This window comes from Pogona vitticeps, chromosome 5 (genome assembly GCF_051106095.1).
Source record: "Pogona vitticeps strain Pit_001003342236 chromosome 5, PviZW2.1, whole genome shotgun sequence".
NCBI classification, from domain to species: domain Eukaryota; kingdom Metazoa; phylum Chordata; class Lepidosauria; order Squamata; family Agamidae; genus Pogona; species Pogona vitticeps.
In genome coordinates this window covers 13,223,268-13,247,228 of record NC_135787.1, presented here as the reverse complement: position 1 = coordinate 13,247,228, position 23,961 = coordinate 13,223,268, and the positions used below count along the sequence as shown (strand labels likewise).

Below are 23,961 nucleotides of genomic sequence, written 5' to 3'. Positions count from 1 at the left end.
CATCTGCATGGGCTATAGAGCAGGCTAATTCACACACTCATGCAGGAGCCTGCCCACAGACACACAAAGCTGTAGCCCTACCACTGTGGGATGGATCGCTTGAAGTCAAAACATATGTGGACACCCTAAATCAAGGAGCAGAAAACCTGGTTCAAATAGTGAGCAATTCTGGCAGTGTGGGGGGAGCCCCAAGAGCCTAGTTGACGGCCACTGTGGGGTACTGTCACAAGTTAATATGATGGCTCCAAGCTACCCTTGGCAGCAGGATGGGCTTCAGGTCTGAGTAACAACTGCCAGTGCAGTCATGAGGAATCTGTGTGCGGGTGCCAGGATGATTATATTAGCTTTGTCTGGAAGAAAGCGAATGTGGTGCATTAAGACAGAGTGTCAGAGGAAGAGGCACGAGACCTGGATTCAGATCTCTGCTTCATAGTGGAAACTCTCTAGGGAATCACACACCTTACAGCATCGCTATAAGTCAGGTGCCACTTGACACCACGCAATTGGGAGCAGAAAGAAAATTTTGTGACAGCAAATGACAGAAATGATTCTGTTCAAGTTTTCATCCGTCTGTTTTTGGCAAGCTGTAAGACGTGGTGGTGCTGCGGGCTAAACCGCAGAAGCCTGTACTGCAGGGTCAGAAGACCAAGCAGTCATAAGACTGAATCCACGCAACGGAGTGAGCTCCCGTCGCTTGTCCCAGCTCCCGCCAACCTAGCGGTTCGAAAGCATGCAAATGCAAGTAGATAAATAGGGACCACTTCGGTGGGAAGGTAACAGCGTTCCGTGTCTAAGTCGCACTGGCCATGTGACCATGGAAGATTGTCTTCGGACAAACGCTGGCTCTATGGCCTGGAAACGGGGATGAGCACCGCCCCCTAGAGTCGAACACGACTGGACAAAAATTGTCAAGGGGAACCTTTACCTTTACCTTTACCTAAGACGCACCACAAAGCTCACTGATTTTTTTCCCTCATCCATCCCCCACCCCCAGCATTGCATATTCTCTGGAAAGCACTGTGCCTGCTTTCTCCTCACTGTGTCATTTTACTGAACAGTGGCTGAACTTTTCTTGTCCCCCACCCCATGGGTTGTAAAAGCACACCCTGACAGGAAAACATACTTTTAAACTGCAGCTCCCGGAGCTACAATTGCTGTTGTGGGTGCAGGATTCAGGGAATTAAAAGATTGAAAAGGCAACTTTTTCTAAGCTCTGACATGATGATGCCATGTCCAAACATGATCATATTTCTCTGTGCTTCCATTTTTCTTGGCTCCCTTTCTGTCAGCACAGGGACATAAACTAACTTGTTAGAATAATTTTAAAAACTCACAGAGGGGAACAAAGGATGCAACTTAAAAGAAAGCTGATCTTAACAAAAGGAAACTACCGTTTGAGAGCTGAGATGAAACACGCTGGGTAAATTACCTCCCTATAAATTGTACTACAGTTTCCTTCCTAACTTGGGGTATAAATGAATGATAGTTTAATTTCCATCGTCTTCCACAGGCTCAGAAATGGAAGTATTTTTGGCTTTCTCTTCTAGGCTGAGTTGATTCGTTTGTTTGAATAATGTGTTCATCTTGCTAGAGGTTCATTATGATCTTAATTATGTGTATTAATGCTTGACGAATGTGTAGGAAGATGTAGACTTTATATATTTCTCATTTTCTCTAGATGTAAGGATTAGGAAGGATGAACACTTGATGTTTCTCAGGCATCCTAGTGTCCTGAGATTGGACCTTGTTTATCTTTCATATTTCATCCAGAAGCAAAAATGAAGATATCTGTGGTCCCTCTCTCCGTTTTTATTCTCAAAACAATAAAAGATGGATTAGCCTGAGAGAGACCACAACTGGTGCAAAGTGGCCCAGTGAACTAAGCAGCCTAGTGGGAATTTGAACCTGAATCGCTCCAATTCTAGTGCAACATTCAGACGACTGAACCATGCAGATGTCTTACTCCTTGTTTAGCCTACTGTTCTAAGCCAAGGCAGGTCAACATTTCAAGTCCACAGTTCAGATCTGGTTGTCATTTTTGCAAGCCAGGCTGCTCATGTACTGTAATGGCTGGACAGAGCAAGCTAAGGAAACATCACAGATCTGGAATAGGAAAGAATGTACCCAGTAACCAACTCAGAGTGCTTTGTTATTGTTGTTTTGAAATTTTGCTTAGACTAGCTTCTGCTTGTTAAATAGACAATAGCTGAAATCCTGTTCGTAGCGCACACCCAAGCACAATTTTCTGTCTCTTCCTGCCTGGTGAACAAAGCACCACTGCCACAATTCTTAAGGGGATGTGCACATTCTGGCTCGACGCATGCACATCTGGACCCCCCAGGAATCACAGTTTTAGAAAGGGTAGACATGTTAGTCTGTGCAAGTCCATGAAATCTCACATTAAAAAAATATATAAGTTAGTATTTAAGGTGCCATTCTGTTTCTGTCTTTTTTTTATTTTGTTTTCACTCAAGAATCATGTCATTGACACTTGGTTTGTCAGGGAAGAACAGCTGGAAAGTTACACTTCGCCCTCTGCTACAAAGAAGGATTTTAGCCATTCTTGTATATCTGAGCTGTATTTGCAAAACGGACTGAAAAAAGGAGAATGGCATTGATTTATTATGAGCTTATGAAACTCCCTTATACAGAATCTGTCCCTTGGTCTGTTTAATCTAGCATGATCTACCATAACTGGTACCAAGCACCTAAGCGTGCCAGGAGAAAGCCCTGCCCAGTTCTGCTATCTAACAAACCCTTTACCCAAAGAGGCAAGGAATAAATGTACTGTATGGATGTCTAGGTTCAATGAACAGGTTGTACATGGACTAATGTGGTCCTCTAGTTGTCTAGACTACAACTCCCTTCAGCCCCAGACCACACAGCCAAAGGTGAGAGATCATGAGAGTTGCAGCCAAGAAGCGCTACATTTACTCACTTCTGCACTGTTGACTAAATGTGCTTGATTTATGACCTGCACTTACTGTTGGTGTCTGGATTTTTAACAACAACATCAGAGCTACAAAACCTGGCAATATTAGGAACAGCATACATACTACACTGATATTTAACAGATACTTTTTGGTTAAAACTTTTATCTGTTATATAATAACAGTCAATGTTTTTATATACCAGTCAATTTTGACTGTTCCTGGTGTTTTATAGTAATAATAATAAATTAGATTAGGCATCCTCCACACTGAAGACAAATACAATCTGTCCCCTGTCCAGCTCTCTGCTGGTTTCGGGACTGCCTCTTTGCCTCCGCCTGCTGGACAAGGTTCTCTTCAAATTGGGAGAGGCCGTGATGCACCACCTGCCTCCAGGCTAAACGTTCAGATGTCAAGGTTTCCCATCTGTTGAGGTCCATTCCAAAGGGCTTCAGATCCTGCTTGCTGATATCCTTGTATTGCAGCTGTGGTCTCCCTCTGGGGCGATCTCCCTGCACTAATTCTTCATACAGGAAATCTTTTGGAATCTGACCTTCAGCCATTCTCACAACATGCCCGAGCCAGTGTAGATGTCGCTGTTTCGGTAATGTAAATATGCTAAAAATTCCAGCTTGTTTTAGGACTGCTCTATTTGGAACTTTTTCTTGCCAGGTGATACCAAAAATATGTCAGAGACAATGCATATGGAAGGTGTTCAGCTTCCTCTCCTGCCGTGCACAAAGGGTCCAGGACTCACTGCAGTACAGGAGTGTACTCAGGACACAGGACCTGTAGACCTGGATCTTGGTATATATCGTCAGCTTCTTATTAAGCCATACTCTCTTTGTGAGTCAAGAGAACGTAGTAGCTGCTTTGCTGATGCGTTTATCCAGCTCAACATCTAGGGAGAGAGTGTCAGAGATTGTTGAGCCAAGGTACACAAAGTCATGAACAACCTCCAATTCTTGTGTGGAGATGGTAATAGAGGGAGGTGCGTCAACGCCCTGGCCCATGACTTGTGTTTTCTTCAGGCTGATTGTTAATCTAAAGTCTTGGCAGGCCTTGCTAAAGCAATTCATGAGTTGTTGAAGGTTTTCAGAGTGGGTTTCAAACTAGTCTGCCATCCTTTTGGTCTTCTTGCCAAATGTGGACATGGCGGTGTTATAAACAGTGCTCCTGAAATGATCCCATCGTTCAGGTGCATTTGCATCAGTAGGGCCTGGAAGGGTTTCCTCAAGCGCTTGGGCAAATTCCTCCACTTTTCTTTGATTGAACTTGCGTATTGACATCAGCAAGTCTTGCTGATGTCAATACATGGTCTTCCTTCCTTTTTCATGTGACACAATCTCTTTGTGTGATACTCTACTACACACCAGGGAGTGATCAGTATCGCAATCAGCACTCTGGTAACTGCATGTGATCGTAATACAATACTATGAAGGCTAGAGCATCTAGTGAGGATCAAATCGAGCTGATGCTCAATTTGATCAATGATGATGATGATGATGATGATATAAAGGTGAAATATTTTGAGCTAATAAAATACAGTAATGACTCTAGTTAGGATAAATTCCTGCTTCATTTTTGAAGCAAAAATGAAGAGAAAGATTTATAACTTCAGTTTCTTGTATTCTCTGATCCCGAACTGGTCTCCTTTAAAAAATAATAGTAGTATTTTTCAGTACTAAGTGAGACCTAACTGCTAACTGTGCAATCTGAATATGCAAATAACACGCAGTTGTCAGCAGCACCCTGGGTGAAAAATGAATGCAAAAGTAGATGTAACCGTTGGGCTTGTTGTTTACCTGGGTTGTGCTACAAAAAGGTGATGGGACTTGCTCCGTTCTGCATTCTGTAAGAATAACAGCATTCCAAGGGCTTGCAACATACCTGGAAGTTGTTTATTTTGGCTGTGTTTTAATGAGCCTCTGCCTAGTCCTCCAGGGACTTTGAGCAGGATGCTGCAGGATGGGGTGAACAGTCTCCTTCCATTAGAAAAAATCAAAAGCTGAACTGAATGGAACCTGTGCAATTCAGGATTCTTATTTTCTGGGCCAGATACAATGAGCAACAGACCAGTAGCACTGTTACCCTGTTTCCCCGAAAAAAGACCTAAGCTGACAATAAGCCCTAGTATGATTTTTTTTTCTGGATGCTCGTCATATAAGCCCTACCCCAAAAACAAGCTCTAGTTAAGTGAAACCCCACCCTCCACCCTTGTGCAGCAACCAGAATAAGATGACATGACTATATTTGAATAAATGTAGATTGCTGTACATGAAAAAAATAAAACATACCCTGAAAATAAGCCCTAATTAAGCAGCTTTGCTAACGGGTTTTTTTGGAGCAAAAATTAATATAAGACCCTGTGTTATTTTCGAGGTAACACTACATTCCATCTGCACAAAGGATGTAAAAAGACTGTGACTTTCACTTCACCCTTGACTTGACTTAAAAGAAAAAAATCAAGTTATTTCTGACTGAAAATCTCTGATGTGCCAGTATTGGTAAGAATGAATGGAAACCCATTCCCTTTCTGTGTACACAGGCCAAATTAAAGGTGCCGTTACTTCTCCCAGGCTGGATAAGCCTATGTTACACCCAACTGCCATATAGGGGTTAAAGAGGAGGAAATTGACAGGTGGCAATCCCAATTAAGCACCAGCCTATTGAAATCATTCAAAACCAGACCTTCTGAAGTTAAGCACTCATTTCTCTGATCCTAAGAATCTTTGAGCTTCAGTTTCTTCTGTTTTGAAAGTTTTTTTAATTTAAGATTTTTAACATTTCTAGTTATTTCAATTTGAGTAGGAAGGCATTTGTGAATATTTGAAAAAAATTGTTCTTTAAAAAACAAACTAAGATGAAATTCTCCCTTGTTTTTAATCTGTGACCACCCCTGGAAACGATGCCACACAAGGCCACAATATGCCAATAGAGGACCCATTACAGACCCCCACAACAGATGGCAGCAACTGTTAAAGAGGAAACAAAGTTAGAACATAAATGCGGGGAACCAAAGAGTCACAGGGTTTTTTTAAAAAATGAAGAAATAACTATCATTTACAACCGAATAACAAGGTAAAGGTTGTCTTCAATACTGAAAAGTGAACAGCACCTCAATAATTTTAGCTGCTCTTTTCTTCCAGGTGTTGTTAGGCATCCTTCAGTCTCTGGTAACGTGCTCTGTATGGAGGACTTGGAACAGTCTAGTGTGGTTGAGAAGGCCAATTCGAGAGTGACCGTCCCTTCCACACAGAAGACAAATACAATCTGTCCCCTATCCAGCTCCCTAATTTTGCTGCTTTCGGGACTGCCTCTCTGCCTCAGCCTGCTAAACAAGGGTCTCTTCAAATTGGGATCCAGGCGTATCTTACTTTGAAATGAGGCCACCACAACTGTCCACAGTATTCTAGATATGACTTTACCATAGATTAATACAGAAGAATTGGGATAATGGACATTTTTATTATTTTATTTTTATTTTTATTTTTATTTATTTCATTTATACCCCGCCTATCTAGTCAATTGTGACCACTCTAGGTGGCTTACAACATACACTTAAAAAATAAACATATAACAAACCTCATCACAAAAAATAATTTACATAAATTAAAAGATAGAATAATTTTTTTTCCCCAAAGATGGCGAGAAACAGGATATATTATAACAGAAAAAATAATAATTAGGTATTAGGTGGAAAGGGGGAAGGCCTGCCTGAACATCCATGTTTTCAGTTGTTTCTTAAAAATACCCAGCGAGGGAGCTGCGCGAATGTCAGGAGGTAAGTTGTTCCAGAGGCGAGGAGCCACCGCCAAGAAGGCCCGGTTTCTTGTTTTTTCCTTTCGGGCCTCCCTCGGCGTCAGGCTCCTCAGCCTCACCTCCTGACTCGCTCGGGTGACACAGGTAGAACTGGGTGGGAGTAAGCGTTCCGCCAAGTAGTGAGGCCCTAAACCATTTAGGGCTTTAAACGTAAGCGTCAGAACTTTGAAGTCAGTATGGTTCTTAATGTTGGCAGTCATTCTCCTCCTAGACATTCATTTAATTGAAACATATCAGCAAGACCCATGATCCACCCATATCAATGCAACCAGTACCTACATACACTCACATGTTTTTATCTCTCATATTCTAGCCACACACACACACACACAGAGAGAGAGAGAGAGAGAGAGAGAGAGAGAGAGAGAGAGAGAGAGAGAGAGAGAGAGAGCTTCTGAAGTTGCAGAGAAACAAGTTCCAGACCTTAGATGTTTTTAAAACCTTTAGTGGACCAACACACTGATCAAGTAAATAGCTGTACATGATTTGGCTATACTGTATACTTCTCATGGTGAATATGGGGGTGTCAAGCAAGATAAGAAGGGTTAGGGATACTTCCTCTGACCCTGCAGAGCAGAAAGAAGACTTGTGAGCCCTATTGATTACTTACCCAACTGGATTCAGTAGATAGAAAGGAAAGCTCCTAACCTCACCCCCTTCATCATAATTTTCTCCTGGTGGAAAGCAATGAGTCCGAAGGGTACAGATTTCTGTTCTGCATCAGCAAGAACCCTAACTTCCTCTCCTCAGACTCACTAGTGTCCACATAAAGAAAGCAGTGCCAGCAGCAGAGGAAGGCTCTACCCTCTTTGCCTGTTTGATCCAGCTGGCAAGTAATCATCGTCTTAGAACTGCAGGACTAGAAGAGACCCTATGGATCATCAAGTCCAGCCTCTATCATGGAGACACAGTGGGGAATCAAACTCCCAACCTCTGGCTCTGCAGCCGGATATCTAAACCACTGAAACATCCAGCAGTTAATACCTGGAAAAGGCTCTAGATGTCTCTGACATGTAGCATGCACACTAAATGCAGCTTAGCATTTGCTACATGTCAAAAACCCAACATGCAGTGTGATGTGGTGCACAAGCTCAGAGCTCTCTGGTTCTTGGAGATTAACATCCAATTTCAATGAGCCTGTTTTCTTAGCCTCAGCTCTTCCTATCTGTAAGCAGCTGTTGTCGTGTGTGATCTAGATCAGTGATTCCCAACCTTGGGTCCACAGATGTTTTTGGACCAGCTGTGCTGGCCAGGCTTTCTGGAAGCTGCAGTCCAAGAACCAATGGTCGCTTCTAGTTTTGTCACTTCCATAAGATGTTCAAGATGGGGCTTAACATTTCCACCCACCAATGAGTTTCCATAACCAAGCTTGCAATTGAACCCAGATCTCCTAAGTCCTAATTTAACACTCTGTTCACTACAGTACACTGGCTTTCTTTGAGATGGAGCTAATGGAATCACCCTGCCATCTGCACCAAAATTCCTGAAACAACTGTCTGCAATTGCGCTGGCGCATAACAATCTGAATCCCATCCTGCTGCCCTGGACCTCTAGTTCTGGGTATCTCGGAGCCACCATATTAACTTCTCGCAACACCCCTCCCCAATTCGATACATTGCAAGCAGCTGAAATTGTGGATCCAAACCATTTAGAAGATCCCAAGACAGTTGCTGCCCATCACCGCTAATTAAGTCTATTGAAGGCCACCAAACTAGGAGGACAACAATTAGGAGACTCAAGGCCTTCCCTTGGAAGACTTGTATTTGCAGCCCCTATAAAACTGGAAATAAGGATTACTGAGACAGGACATTGTTTTTAGCACCAGAAACCTGTTACGGAAGTGCTAAATGCTGCTTATGCCAACATCTGCAAGTCAGCGCCCATCTGGATCATGTCCCTAAGCCTTTAGGGTTGTGCCCACCTTTGGATAGGAGCACTGGATGCTGAAGACTGGGCATCCGTTTTAAGGAGCAAAACCCTCCCACTCTGGAATTCTACAGACCAGCTGGAAAGGCAACTGTGCTCTCTGAAATACATAGCTCAAAATACTTTCAAATGCAGAGACACTCCAGTTTCCGAAGAGATCAAAGCCTGGCATTGAGGAAATGGTTACAAGTTTTAAAGGAAGGGGGTAAAAGCAGCAAGTGCTCAACTTGTCAGCAGACAAGACAGGCAGGGATGTTGTTGTTTTTTTCCAAAGGGTGGTTTTATCTAGAAAAAGAAAAAAGGTGTAGGGGAGAGAAGAAAGCACTACTGAGGCTGGTAGACAGGTATGCATCAAGAATAGGTTGCAGGGAAGAATGGAAAACGTAGGGTGTCCTTCAAGCGGGCTGCCAGTCCAGAATATAGATACATCCTGCTCTTTTGAGTAGAAAAAGCGAAAGCGAGCTTCCAGCAATGCTCCAGGCGGACCCCCAGTACCTACAATCTGGAGAAGAACTCCGGCGACACAGCGCAGCAGCGCCGGCAGGAGCATCGATGCTCTAAGCTACTTCTCTTGTCATTGACGGACAAGAGCATCACCTTACTAAGCCCCCTCTGTCCTGTCTCATTGCTGAGGAAGCAAGAAAAGTGAGCCTCCTCGCAACAGAGCTGCCCCGGTGTGAACAATTTCTCTCTGCCGCAATCATCACACATCCATCTCACTCCTGTGATGTTACCTTTCGTTCTATTGTTTCCCATGGCTCCTCATTCATCTGGCACTGGAGGGGAGGAAAATGAGGGCACCGGTTGCAAATGAATGCCATTGACTAGGGCCGCCTGACAGGTATTACACCATAATTTCACCTCACCCCCAGGCACTGGGTGGCAGGGGGATGAGCTTGCCAGGCAGGAAGGTAGGTGACATACAATAACCACAACTGAAGCAGCCTCCGCAAGCATCTTCCCTCTGCGAAGGCTAGGGAAGTATTGAGTCCTTCTCCCCGGTATTTTTGGCCTTCGTTCCCCTTTTTTTTTTCCTCCCTCGCCAAATAAATAAGAGAAAACAAAACTCACAGCCTGCAGCTTTTTTTCCCTTTTTTTTCCAGTCAATCAAGGATGATGGTTTTCACAAGAGGGGTCCCGCGACCGGCAGCATCAAACACCACGTCGGCATGGAGCGGCAGCATTTAGGATCCCGGCTTTTCCCACACACGGGAGCGACCAGCTCGGACCAAACTCAGCCGCGATCTACTTTGGCCAATTAGCTGTTAATCAACCGGCTGGGGCCACCCACTGCCGCCTTGCACGCAAGAAGCACCGGGTGCGCCAAAGGCTTAATCTCATTACACGACAAATCGCCTCGGGCCATCTGTGGCCAGGTGGCGCCCTTTCAGCCTGCTGCTCCCAACCCTACACCGGTGTCTGCGAAGAGCCGTGCAGTTCATACGTACATGCATGCATGCATGTATACACACGCGCGCACACGCACCTGCGGGCGCGCGCCCGGTTTTCCACGCGCGGGGAGACAAGCAAGAGGAGAGACAAGCGCCTGCACGTGGGAATTCGGCACCGAGGCAGAACAAAAGAGGGCCGGCGGCGGCGAACAATGCGACAACAACAAGGCACAGCCCCCGGAGCAACTCTTGGGCTGGCTTGACTGTCTCAAGTCGAGCTCGTAGCCGGCACTTCTCTCCCTTCCCCTGCCAGGCTCTTCGCCCAAAACTTTGAGAGCAGAAGCAGACTCTCAAAAAGCAGCCCAATAAAAGAGGCTCTCAAATGTCACCGCCGGGGAGAACTCGAGTATTAGGGAGCAGGATTCGAACCAGGCTTTGCTGCTCCGGAGCCCCCTCTGCCTCCTAGGCGTTCCCCTTGTGGCCGACGAAAGGACGCTCCCTCCGGACTCACCCTTTCGTTTCCAGGGCCTTGGCATGGATCTGGGATTCTTTCCCCCGCTCTGGCAGGAAGGAACAGCGCACCTCCCCGCTCCTTCTGCTGAATGCCAGGCGCATTCCCACGACTCTTGCCTATTGGAGTGGCATGAAGAGAGGAAGGAGGACGCTGACTGGTAGAAAAACTAGACAATTTAACACGAGGCAAAGTGCGTTTCGCTTCATACTTTCTAAGGACGAGGCAGCTTAGTTTATAATCTCAATTCCACAGTCCCTGCAGGTAGGAGAAGGGAATCTCTAGGACAAATGAACAAGGAAGGCTCCACGTTTATGCGCACGAAAGATGCAACAGTTACCTTCCTTCCTTCCTTCCTTCCTTCCTTCCTTCCTTCCTTCCTTCCTTCCTTCCTTCCTTCCTTCCTTCCTTCCTTCCTTCCTTCCTTCGCTCAGTACCTGCTTCCAACATGTGGCTGCACACATTTCAGTGTGTCCTTGACTCCTCCCTCCCTCTTCACCACTGCTGTCCTCTCTCTCTGGGCCTGATCCATCATCCAGAGAAAGAGGAAAGCTGCCTTTCTGTCTCCTGCCTCTTGCCACCAGTTGGTCATTTTCAGAGGGAAGGTGAACGAGTAAAGCGCAGGAGTGGCAAGATCAGGCAGCTCCATGGTCAGGTTGTGTGAACATGGTCAGACTGTGTGAACAAATTTGGGGAAATCTGTACCAACAGCAACATTTTGCTGTTGGTACAGATTTCCCCAAATGTGCACCTTTCTTCCTGTTGAGGATAGAAAGCAGAACACGGAGGAAAGTGTAACTAATAGATAGAGTTGTAGTAGATTCATCCTTTGAGTGCCTAAAAGTCTGGCTTTGAACCGCTGAATTCTACAACACTGCCAAATTGACCAAATGTGCAAAAAATGACCCATAAATGCATACATTTTATCTACAGATAAAAACAGCAAAGCCTACCATCTTGCAGCAGAGAGAAAATGTTTCTTGTGAACCATGTCAAGATGAATCAAATGGAACCTTCCATCTTTGCCCTAATTGTCACTAATGTGCACAAGTGAATTGGCTCCAATGATTATGGAGCAGAAAAGTCCCCAGGATGGACTGTGGACCTGGATGAGGACACCTCATCCCTCAGTATTGGGGGCACCCCACTGCCCTGCCCCATATTCAGCTCTTGGAAAACATAATAAATCCTCAACAGCTTATCTCTAAACTTTGCATAGGGCTTTCTTAAAATACTGCCTATAATTTGCAACAGACAGCGAGAGAGAAAGATTCAGCTAGAGATTAACAAGCAAAAGTATTTAATATTGTATGGTGGAAAGCCACCCTGCTTTTCTCTGCACTTTGAAATAAGAATAACTTACTTTATTATTTTCTTCACATTCCTCACTCAGTCCCACTCAAAATAATGGGAATCAGAACAGAAATGATGCAAGCCTAAACAGGCATACGGCACACATGGGATGCAGCTCGTTGCTATCTAACTTTAGCAGAGGCTTACTCCTTCTTCTGCATCAGATCCTGCCAGCCCTGGAAGGAAGCACACACCTCCTCCTCTAGACATGGCTGTCAAAGGTACTCTTGGCTTTTGAAGAGGGTGAAAAAAAATATATGCAGAGGCAGACCTAAGGCAACAGCTGCACAAATATTGTCGGCTGCCAATGAGAAGTGTCTTTTCGGAGTCCAGTTCTTTCTGGGTGAACAAAAATTTAAAAGGAACAGAGGGAGGGAAGCAATCAAATCCACTTTTCAATGGATAACCCGGCGGTTGTTGGTGCACGCAAGTTACAGTTCTGATCTTGTTCGCGGAAAAGGAGGTGAAACCTTAAATCACATTCATTCAAAGAAAGACAAAGGGAGTAAGAAAGTAGCAGCCTGCCTCGTTGGATCTGGGATTCCACCCTTTGGGATATAGTTCTCCTCAGAGCAAATATACTTCTTCTTGAGCTGCTCAGTTTGTTTTTCAGCGGAGCAACAAAAACGTTCCGTTGAGGAGCTTATAATTACCAGATGCGGCACAATAAGATATCACTGTACACTTACAACACAGAAACTGATGCTTCCCCAAGTACATTTTACTGTGTTTCCCCAAAAATAAGACAGGGTCTTATATTAATTTTTGCTCCAAAAATGTATTAGGGCTTATTTTCAGGGGATGTTTTATTTTACAGTCATCTCATCTTCTTCTGGTTGCTGCACAGTGGTGAAGGGCGGAGTTTCACTTAACTAGGGTTTATTTTTGGGGTATGGCTTATATTACGAGGATTCTGAAAAATCATACTAGGGCTTATTTTCAGGTTAGGTCTTATTTTCAGGGAAACAGAGTAGATGGCACAAAGGGGTGGGGTGGAGTTACACAATAAAAATACTGTTCTGTTTTTTCTCAGTCAGGGTGGAATTGAATCGGGATATGGATTAGGGGTTTTGAAGTCGGTTTAAAGTCACAAGGTAGTCACATGGTTTTTGGATTGGTGTGTGCATCCTATGGGGAAAACTTTTAATCCATTTTTAAATTGCATTGTGTATTGGTCGAGAGGGATACAAGGACTTTTAGAATCACAACGTTTGAGGCTTTGGACTGCACCCACTTGCCCTCAAGCTGGCTGCTTCTCAAAGCCATAAGCCACCACTACTGTGGCATTATTTTTAATTAGTTTTTTAATGTTTTGTTTTATTTCTTGCAATCTGGCATAGTACGACTTCAGTATGACAGATAAGGGGGAAAATTAAAATGGATTGGACTGCAAACTTTCCTTGCAGCCTGATGCACACACATGGAGACAGACAGACAGGTTGGGGAAGGATAGGGAGCCATGGAACTAGCAGCCGGAACTGGCAAGAGGGTAGGCACACCAGTGCATGGCAAAATGAAACTGACGAAATTGACAAGATTGGCAGCTTCTAGGCTTTGCAAGGATGGAGCACTATTTCCCACCCAATCTTTCTCTCTGCTGGCTCTCTTCAGCTTGGACTGCCTGGTTTTCCTGCAGCCTCAAACCCATCCATTACTTCACAAACCCCCACAGACACAATTTGCACTGACTGAGGCATTCAAATACACCAGAACGATTCAGAATAAATTGATTTCACAAGTGGTTTAAAATCAACAATCCTCTCATGGCCAAGTAGAATACTTTGCAACCAATAAGTATGTTTCCTGAGCAAAAAAAAAACCCATGTGTGTTGTGTCAGACTTTTAAAAACTGATTTCAAGCATACTAAACCCAATTTAAAATCATTTCCCCCACGTGTAACCAAGCCCTCGGTCAGCAAGTCCCTTCCCCTGGACACTCCAATCTAATCCACTCCTGGTTTTCAGCCAGTTCTCCCAACAGTCAAGCTTCCATGCCTACCAACCATGTTCAGCTCTCATTGAGCCAATTTCTGAGTGTTGCCTCCATCCCCATTATTTTGTACCCTAAAGTTTGTTTGGTGCACACTGGGGGGATTTTGCTAAGCTTGCTGCTACCATTATTTTGTGCATCGATGGCAATATAAGGACCAACACTCGGCTCCTGAAAATGGGAACAGACTGAGTTCTGCCAATATGTGTATTTATCTGTAATCAGACAGAAACAGGCAGAAGGAGGAGGAAGTCGCCCTTCCATTAAAAATAATAATGGTCTCATTTCCCTTTGTTGCAAATGTACTGGACACTATTTAAAAAAAAATGAAGTCTTGGCCATTTTGTCGCTATTAGAGATGCAGCACATATTTGCAATTCTCTTTCCTGGAAATGAAATTTTCTATCTTTGCCCCTCTGGATAATGAGTGTCTAATAAAGCAATTGCATTCCCAGCAGTGCCAAAGATCTCTGTGAAAGAGAGAACAAAAACAGAACAGTAGTGATTTGTTGCAGAAAATGTCACAGAAGTGACTCAAGCACAGCAAGAGTGGTCCAGCTACCTCTGTACCTTACACACCAGCCTTCCCCAAAAGGGCGACTTTCACATGTGTTAGATTACAAATCTCCATCACCCCAAGCCAGCATGCCTATTAACTGTGCTAGCTAGACAGGACGGGAGTTTAAGTCCAAACAGTGTGTGGAGATTTGGAGAGGAGTCCGTTAGAGAAAGTTGGTTTTACATTGATGAGCAGCAGCTTTCCGGATAGGAGGCTTAACTGGTTCTATCTGGAGATGCCAAGGATGGAATATGGAACTTCGGCTAAAATCCAAGAAAATTATAGTTGTCTGAAAATTCCTCCCCACACACATGCTACTGTGCGGCTGGCTGAGCATCCAGTTGTACAAGAGGTGGCACAGCAACTGGTGTCCCCTGTTATGGTGCATGCCAGCACTGGTTACCACCTTTGCAGTAACTCTGAAAATGTATGATCACTGGTGAAAGGGGCCTTGCACTAGCATGCTGACATCACTGGTGCAGTCTGTTCTGGATATAAAACAGGCATTTTGTTGCTAAGACTAATTAAGTGGGGAAGTATTATGTGCACTTCATTGATTAGAAAGCCTTTATGTGAGCCTAAGTGCAGGTCAGTGGATGCATTTTCTTCACATGGAGAACTTCAATGCATGTAAGAGGCCCAATCTATATTTGAGTGGGACAGGAAGTGGGACAGGAAGCAACAGTTAGAACTGGATATGGAACAACTTGATTGGTTCAAAACTGGGAAAGGAGTACGACAAGGATTTATATTGTCCCCCGGCTTATTTAACTTATATGTAGTATACATCATGCGATTGGAGGAATCCCAAACTGGAATTAAGATTGCCGGAAGAAATCTAAACAACCTCTGATATGCAGATGATACCACTCTGATGGCAGAAAGCGAGGAGGAATTAAAGAACCTCTTAATGAAGGTGAGAGTGCAAAAAAAATGGTCTGAAGCTCAACATAAAAAAAACTAAGATCATGGCCAGTGGTCCTATCACCTCCTGGGAAATAGAAGGGGAAGATATGGAGGAAGTGACAGATTTTACTTTCTTGGGCTCCATGATCATTGCAGAGGGTGACAGCAGCCACGAAATTAAGAGGATGCCTGCTTCTTGGGAGGAAAGTGATGACAAATCTAGACAGCGTCTTTAAAAAGCAGAGACATCACCTTGCCGACAAAGGTCTGCATAGTCAAAGCTATGGTTTTTCCAGTAGTGATGTATGGAAGTGAGAGCTGAACCATAAAGAAGGCTGACTGTCGAAGAATTGATGCTTTTGAATTGTGGTGCTGGAGGAGACTCTTGAGAATCCCCTGGACTGCAAGGAGAACAAACTGATCCATTCTGAAGGAAATCAACCCTGAATGCTCACTGGAAGGACAGATCCTGAAGCTGAGGCTCCAAGACTTTGGCCATCTCATGAGAAGACTCCCTGGAGAAGACCCTGATGTTGGGAAATTATGAAGGCAAGAACAGAAGGGCATGACAGAGGACGAGATGGTTGAACAGTGTCATCGAAGCTACCAATATGAATTTGACCCAACTCCGGGAGGCAGTGGAAGACAGGAGGGCCTGGAGTGTTCTGGTCCATGGGGTCACGAAGAGTCGGAAATGACTTAACGACTAAACAACAACAACGAGAGGCTCATTTGTTTTGCCAGTGACCTTCTTGGCCAATGTAAGCTTCCCATTTATATGAACATTTATCACAGGTTTTAGCAAAAATCCCTCTGAATGCATACCATACATACATCAAGTGCCTTAAAGCAGTGGTCCTCAACCTTGGGCCTCCAGATGTTCTTGGACTACAACTCCCAGAAGCCTTCACCACCATCTCTGCTGGCTAGGATTTCTGGGAGTTGAAGTCCAAGAACATCTGGAGGCCCAAGGTTGGGGACCACTGCCTTAAAGGATGTTTGCACCAGAAATGGTGGTGGTCACTGACTTTCACCAAAAGTAGAACACAAGTCAAACATAAAGGCTTCTGTTTAGACAAAGCACCTGTGGGCCATCTTGATGAAGCATTTTTACAAGTTACAGTTTGGGAAAGTGTCTGTCTTTGGACCATCATTCACAATATCCTGCACCTAACATGGTTTGAGAGATTTCTGGGAGTTGAAACCTTCCAAAGTTCTGCTTAAAATCATGCAAAACTTCTCTGAAACCAGTCCACAGATCTTCCATACCTGAAGCCAACAAACAAGTTCAAATAATGGCATATTTTTCTCTGGCATAGTCATCCTCCCACCAACAAGGAGCTCCTTGGCACATGTTGCTGTTTACAGCAAGCACAGAAAGGGGTGCCAACATATTGCAGTCCAACACTGATGTCACGTCATGGTTAGTCTGCTCTTTTTGGAAGGCTGAGAACAACTCCCTGGCAAGAATAGACGTTTGTCTTAATCCATTTTTTCCCACCAGTTGTATATCCATGCCATTTGGCTCTTAACTATCTACACTGTCGATCAACTGTTCTGAAGGCTGTTTCCCAAAAGATGGGTCATCCTACAGCCAAGATTTTTGGAAAGGCGGAAAAAAATATCTATGGCTTTTAAATAGAATACTTCCTTGCTGTCTGGCTTCTAATATTTAAGGGAGAGAGAAAGAGAAGGAGAGAGGGAGAAAGCAGGGTTACATATATAAGCCCCACCTTAAAGCCTCTGTCTTTGTACAGGGAATTTCAGGTCTAAAGGTGGAATTCTCTAATGGATAGATTACATGGGTAAATAGGATGGGATTTGCTGCAGAAGTAAAACAGATGTATTCAATTTTTTTTTTAGCTGGTCACATGATGCAAAGGCTAATGCAAATCAGCCCAACCTTTTTTGGCTTACAAACCAGAGTTCTGTTCCTTTCTGCTGGGAGCTTCTATATTTTTTTAACCTGGAGGAATTCAAATGGTGCTTTCCCCATGTGATCAGTTGTTTTGTTCTCCAAAAAGACGGGGGAGGGCATGATTGTGGGTGGTATTCTGGTGGCATACTAAGCTGGATGGGATGTTTTGGATAGTAGGAACACCCACGAGCTGCAGTCCTTCTCCCTAGTTGACCCAAGGTATTTTTTTTAATTAAACAAACTACTGAGTTCAATTCTAGATCACCTATGCATGAACAACAACAAAGATAAAAATTGATATGAAATAGAAAGAACTCTGATGAATTACAGCATACTACTATGTCTCTGTCGGATGTGTGTCTGTGTTTGTTACAAATAACTTTGGCAATAGAAGTACAAAATGGGCTGTGACTCAAGATGCTGCAAAGCCAGATCGCTCCTATTCAGTTTGCCATTGTAGTTGCAGCCTAAGAACACAGATCTTACAACGCCCAGAATTCCTAGGATAGGATAGATACATGCCATACCGGCTTAAGGATTCTGGGACTTCGGGCCAGAAAAGTAACTTTTGTACCATGTGTGTTTCCCATCTGTCAGGATCTTGACAATGCAGGTTGACTCCCATGGCTAGTCCCAGTTCGCGCAGACCCATCAGATTGGTGAGATTGGCACATATTGACTAACCATGTAGCAGGCCGTCCAAAGGTCTGAGACTATTTGCGGGATGAATTGTGTTTAGGTTTGGAAGAACAGAAATATCTGTGATGGAATGAACTGAAAATGAAATGAGCTTAAGACTGGGGAAAAAAGAGGTTAAGAGAAGCTGCAATAACCAGGATCATTCATCACAACTCACAGTAGGAATAACAGCTTGAAATATCTAAGTGTACTCCATGGTGAACTTCTTTGCTCCTGAAAGTTCTATTACTATTTAAAATCCAGAACAACACAAGACTTTGGTCTTCTCTTATGCACACCTGGTCTACAATCATCAGAAGACGAAAGGCAGCTGTTCTGTTGGCCTTTGGTTGGCAAAATGTGCTCACTGACAAAATCAACTTGAACTTTTCAGAATGGGTATGTAAGGTAGCTGACTCCTGAATTCTGACTGAAACAATCAATTTGCCTGGAATTTGCATCAATTTGCTTGGGAATTTACATGTTAAAAAAAAGACTCACGTATGCTTGAAAGGCAAGGCATGCATCATGTAAATGCAACCTTTACAAGAGCAAATAATGATTCCAGCTGCTTGGAAAACAAAAATATGGGCCATAGGGCATCATCTGACAATATGTATGGTGCCGTCCTGCAGGTCTACTAAATAGGTGGATAGGAAGCCAATTGCAGACTCCTTTTTATACCAGCTAGCTGGCTGGATCACTCTTTAGGTATCTGGCTGCAGAGCCAGAGGTTGGGAGTTTGAATCTCCAGTGTGCCTCGGGGGGGAGGGGAGCCATCCTGTGTGGCCTTGGGCAAGCCGCACAGTCACATGATACATCCCAGAAGAAGGAAATGGTAAACCACTTCTAAGTATTCTTTACCTGGGAATCCCTGAAAAGGGTTGCCATAAGTCACTAATCCTTTTTCAGGATCTGTGACAAGCTAGTATATGTATGCCAGATGTGTTAAGACCTACAGTGTTTTCACACACATATCCTGAAGATGGAGATTGGCTTGATGAGACATGATGATGATGATGATGATGATGATGATGATGATGATGATGATGATGATGATGATGATGATGATGATGATGATTGCCAGAACTGGGACCCAGACACAGTTCAAAGCTGGTTTACAATAAATACAAATAAAAACACTTCAATAATAACATTTTGTTTTAAAAAAAAACATGTGCAGATAGTGGCATATAAAAGGCTACATTGAAATGATATTTTACTAAGTATAATGCTGTACTGTGATTCAATTGAAAGTAATTTAGAAATAAATCTATCAAAACCAAACAGATTTTGAGTGGACAAACGAGCCAGATTGGTTACCTCCGAAATTCAGGGTTTTTAAATCTCACATTCTTTCCATCCTGAATTTAAAACAGCAACAATAACAAACCTAATGGGTGGTGTATCTGAAAAACAAACTGAAATAACACTCTCAGCTGTCTCTACCTGGCTTTATAGAAGTACCACCAATTCCTGGTACCAATGCCAGCTGGGACACTATTATAGCATAGGCTGTACTCTGTGCTTGGAAAACCCTGAAAAAGATTGCCATAAATCACAATTGACTCTGCCGCACGTGATGATTATATGACCTTGAGCTTCATCAGAAAACAGGATATATGTGTAATCAACACACAAAGATTTCTCAAGCTTCAACTTTTAGAAGGGGGACCCAGAGCCTAGGAAAGTTTCTTTTTGGACTACAGTACCCAGAATCCCTCAGCAAGTATGAACACCTCTCTAAGCAAATTTGTGTGTGACATTGGAAAACCAAATCAGAATCATCTGGTTTAGCTGTGATTTGATCCCCAGCCTGTATTACATCTGAAATTGCAATCAGTGCTCCCACAGGAATTGTGGATTTAGTTTACCATTCATACTGGATGAGATGTGATTCATATTCCACAGACCCCATTCTTTCCTTCCTTCCTTTGGACCTCTGGTCCCACCTCTGCTGATCCTTCCTTCCTTCTCTGCTCCCACCTCCACTGTTCCATTTATGGGGCAAAAATGCAGGAAATAAAAATGAGCAATAAGGTGACAGGGCAATCATAGATATGTAAGAAATTTTAAAATATCTATTGGAGGGGGATGGGAAAGAAGAAAGAAATGTGGAGGCATGTTCCCCCAGTCCTGAACACAGTGGAAGGGGCAATTGGGGCTGATTCTGTGCTGTTAATAAAAGCTGCCATGAGTGACAAAACCAGGCTGGAACCCATGGAATTTTTGCCGGAGAACTCCTCAGCCCTTAGGGCTCTGGGAGGGAGAGCACACGTACGAAAAGGGGCAAGATCCAAGGGCCAACTGCAGTTACAAGAGGGGTAAATTCACCTCCGGGCCATCCCTTCCCTGGTTCTAGATCAATGGATCCCAACCCTTGGTAACCCAGGTGTTCTTGGACTGCAACTCCCACAAATCTTCATCACTAGCTGTGTTAGCTGGGGTTTCTGGTAGTTGCAGTCCAAGAGCACCTGGGCTACCCAAGGTTGGGAACCACCGTTCTAGATGGATCAATGGTTTAAGCCAATGTAACATGGTTTCATATGGGAAACTTTCTGTTCATTTTACAGATCTTCCCAACAGATTCTGTTCGTACCTTTCTAACCTTTACTAACATCCTGAGAGCTGCCTGTTGAGACTTTCCTAAAAAGATATTGAAGCTACTTTATTCCAGTGCACAAGTAGCATCTCCTTCAGTTAAACATCCACTCACATACCAATATCATTCAAGCGACATAACTGGAAGAGTCCATGTAGTGAATGCCAAAGTATCGACTAGGATAAATACAGTAATTCTTTGGCAGCTAGTTAAATATCATTGGACAGATATACTACTGTTGTCTTTTCCATTTCCTGCTTTTCTCAAGAACAGACCTCTGTAATCAACGTAGATGTTGCTAAAATGCCTCCATGGTTTCTAAGGGCCGAGAAAAGCATTGGTCACCCTATTCTAACCAGGGCACATGATATTTTACTAGGAAGAAATCCTGTGCCATGTACAGAATGATCCTGACCTAGAGATCAATGAAACAGAAAGTACAGGGAGGAGAGAAGGTGGTGGTAAACTTAATTCTCTAATCTAAGAATGAAGGTTACACAAGTTTACTCTTAAAAGGTTCTCTCACCTACGTAGGAGGTACCTTTCAATGAGAAGACTCAACACAGTTGGGAAAATATTTAAAGGTCAACCAGGATGGAGAGTCAGAAGGAGTTTCAGGCATTTGAAAGTCAAGCCAGACCTCAAAAATGTTTTGTGTTGAAAGCACCTTGCAGAATTCCCCCAACCATGGCCTGGGTAGGATTCTGGGGCTTACAGTCCAGTACAACAACTTTTTCAAGATCTGTGACAAGCTAGTATATGTATGCCAGATGTGTTAAGACCTACAGTGTTTTCTCACTTATATCCTGGAGATGGGGATGGCCCATAAAAAGTTATCGCTAGCTCTGGAGAGAAAAGGTCCTTCAAAGGACCACATGTCAGTCTAAACGGGGAGAAAAAGTTGGCTTCATGATGAACTGTTCCAAACAAACTAACCCAAAGAACACTGCAGTCACAGAATGCAAATCATCTCGTGGCACCTGTTAGAATCACTTCCCCTTTTTCTCTCAACTTTCCCCCTTTCAGTTTAGCATCACAGCACTGCATTGCACTAAACAGAACACACACACACACACACACACACACACACAGAGAGAGAGAGAGAGAGAGAGAGAGAGAGAGAGAGAGAGAGAGAGAGATGTCGTAGAGTTTGCTCATATTCTACATCTATCTACAGCTACAGTTTTAGGGCATTTTTTTTCTTTTTCCTTCAAAGAAAAGTTGAAGTATTCCTCTCCCACAGTTTTCCTCAGCTGTTCCTCCTCAGAACCAATGTAGATAACACCTTATCGATGCAATCAGTAACAATGAGGGGAACTGGTTTGTAAGTAATTAGTCATGCACTGATGGACTTATATAGATTAGAGGGCGGTGCGATGGTGGATCTTCCCTTTCTCGTTGTGATCTCAATCCAAATTGACACTTTTATATCCACTATATGAGCAATAGAGGATTCCCAATGTGGTGTAGTGGATAGAGTGGTGGGCTAGCACTCTGGAGAACACAGTTCAATTCCCTGCTCAGCCGGGGAAACTCACTGGGGAAGTGGAACTGGTCAAACCACTCCTTAGCTATCACTTACCTTGAAAGTCCCGTTAGGGATGCTATAAGTTGGTTCTGACTTGACAGCTCATAACACACACACACAAGCAGCAGAAATGTCAGAATGTCTCTCCTCGAAAATATCTCCCTATCCCAACAGCTCTTTGCTGTCCAGGATATTAAAAACAATAACACAGGGAGGCCAAAAGAGCAAACAACAGAAACAAGTTGTGGCCCCACAGCTGTGGAATAAACTGCCAGCAGAGGTTTGCCAGCCCCCTTCCCTCGCAGCCTTTTAGAAGGCAGTAAAAACTGAACTGCTTAAAGCTGCCTTTTATCGTACTTGGGATGTCCAATATTGTCTTAAATTGTTCATTTATTTAAAGGATAGGTTAGCTAGACTAGGGTTTTATTGACTAATTTGTCTAACGATTTGCATTTGTATATTGTTTGTATTTATTTTTTTCTTGTTTGTATGTCTTACAACACGAATAGTAAGGATGGAATGTCTAGTTTGGATTGGGGTGTGTGTGTGTGTGTGTGTGTGTGTGTGTGTGTGTGTGTGAAGAGTTATATCTTTCCTTACCCCACCACCACACCCAATACTATTAGAATCCTGAGCATGTGACTCCACCTGCTTTTTACTTCTCATCTCATACCCACCCAGTCATAAAAGAGTTGTGTTTACTTTAGCCACAGAATGCCCTTCTTCCCTCTCCCCCCCACTTTTTCATTCTCTTTGATTGATTTCTTAAATTTCAGACCTCTTATTTAGTCTGAGAGCATTTTTATTTATCTATATTTGCATTTAAATGAATTGCTTACAATCCTTGAAAGTCTTATGGAGGAGGAAGAGGAGGAAAGTTTTCCCTATCAGAATTTGCAACAATCTTCTCTCAGATTTTTCCGACACCAAATCCTGGGAAGCCTTGTTTCTGGTGATAACTGGGAGTTTTGTGCAATATATATGGAAGCTATGTCTTGGGTGTGGAGCACTGTCTCAATGATGAGCCAGTATGTAAAGGCTAGACAATGGGAGATTTTACAGCTATAACTCAGAAAACAGGTTAGGATTCTGTGCCAAGATGGGCTACCAAATGCTATTGGATCTTGAGGTTGTCCATAAGGGCCAAAATACCCATTACATGCTTAGCAGGGCACGTTAAGTTTTTAACACCTGCAGATGTGATGGCTGGTCAGGACTGATATTATGGTCTGAGACAGGAGGAATTTAGCTCTTTCTTAAAGCTGTAGTCTCAACTTTAAAAACCTTCACATGGCTCATAACAGGATGTTGCCCCCATACTGGTGAGCAGGGTCATATAGTATTTCTACCTTACTCTTGCCATGTTTGGCTAAAGCTCACACCTATCTCAGTGGCCTATAGACAAAGTGCCTTTTTTGGCATGCCCTGTGACATGGTCTCATACTCAAAAATGGGAAAGGTTACATTTTTAGACTATCTCTCTCAAAACTCCATAGTACAAACTTTTCCCATCTTACGTCATACAGTACTTGTGTTGTTGCTTTGTGCCATCAAGTTGTTTCTGACCACAGCACAGTTACTGAAGTACGTGAGATGTTCAGCAAATAGTTTACGATCCCTCTCCTCTGCCACGCAAATGTTTCTATATCCCAGCAGCAAGCTGAACCCAAGTCTCCGTCCTGAGTCATAATCTGATCTACTATAGCAGTGGTCCCCAACCTTGGGCCTCCAGATGTTCTTGGACTTCAACTCCCAGAAATCCTGGCCAGCAGAGGTGGTGGCAAAGGCTTCTGGGAGTTGTAGTTCAATAACATCTGGAGGCCCAAAGTTGAGGACCATTGTACTAT

General features: G+C 43.6%; 1 protein-coding gene across 6 annotated transcripts in view; it reads right to left on the bottom strand.

Annotated features, from left to right (window-relative positions):
* Positions 1–23,961, bottom strand: part of ARHGAP24 (Rho GTPase activating protein 24) — a 361,497-nt gene that overhangs the window by 335,980 nt on the left and 1,556 nt on the right. For 2 of the 6 annotated variants that reach the window (XM_073002004.2, XM_078394523.1), the window contains exon 1: positions 10,581–11,052. The exons of 2 other annotated variants lie outside the window; for them this stretch is intronic. In XM_073002004.2, the coding sequence (XP_072858105.2) occupies positions 10,581–10,605 (25 nt within the window). In that variant the 5' untranslated portion in view covers positions 10,606–11,052. Of the gene's footprint in view, positions 1–9,749; positions 10,141–10,580; positions 11,053–23,961 lie in introns of those variants that run through there. 2 more of the 6 variants (XM_078394524.1, XM_073002005.2) reach the window with 2 other exon arrangements.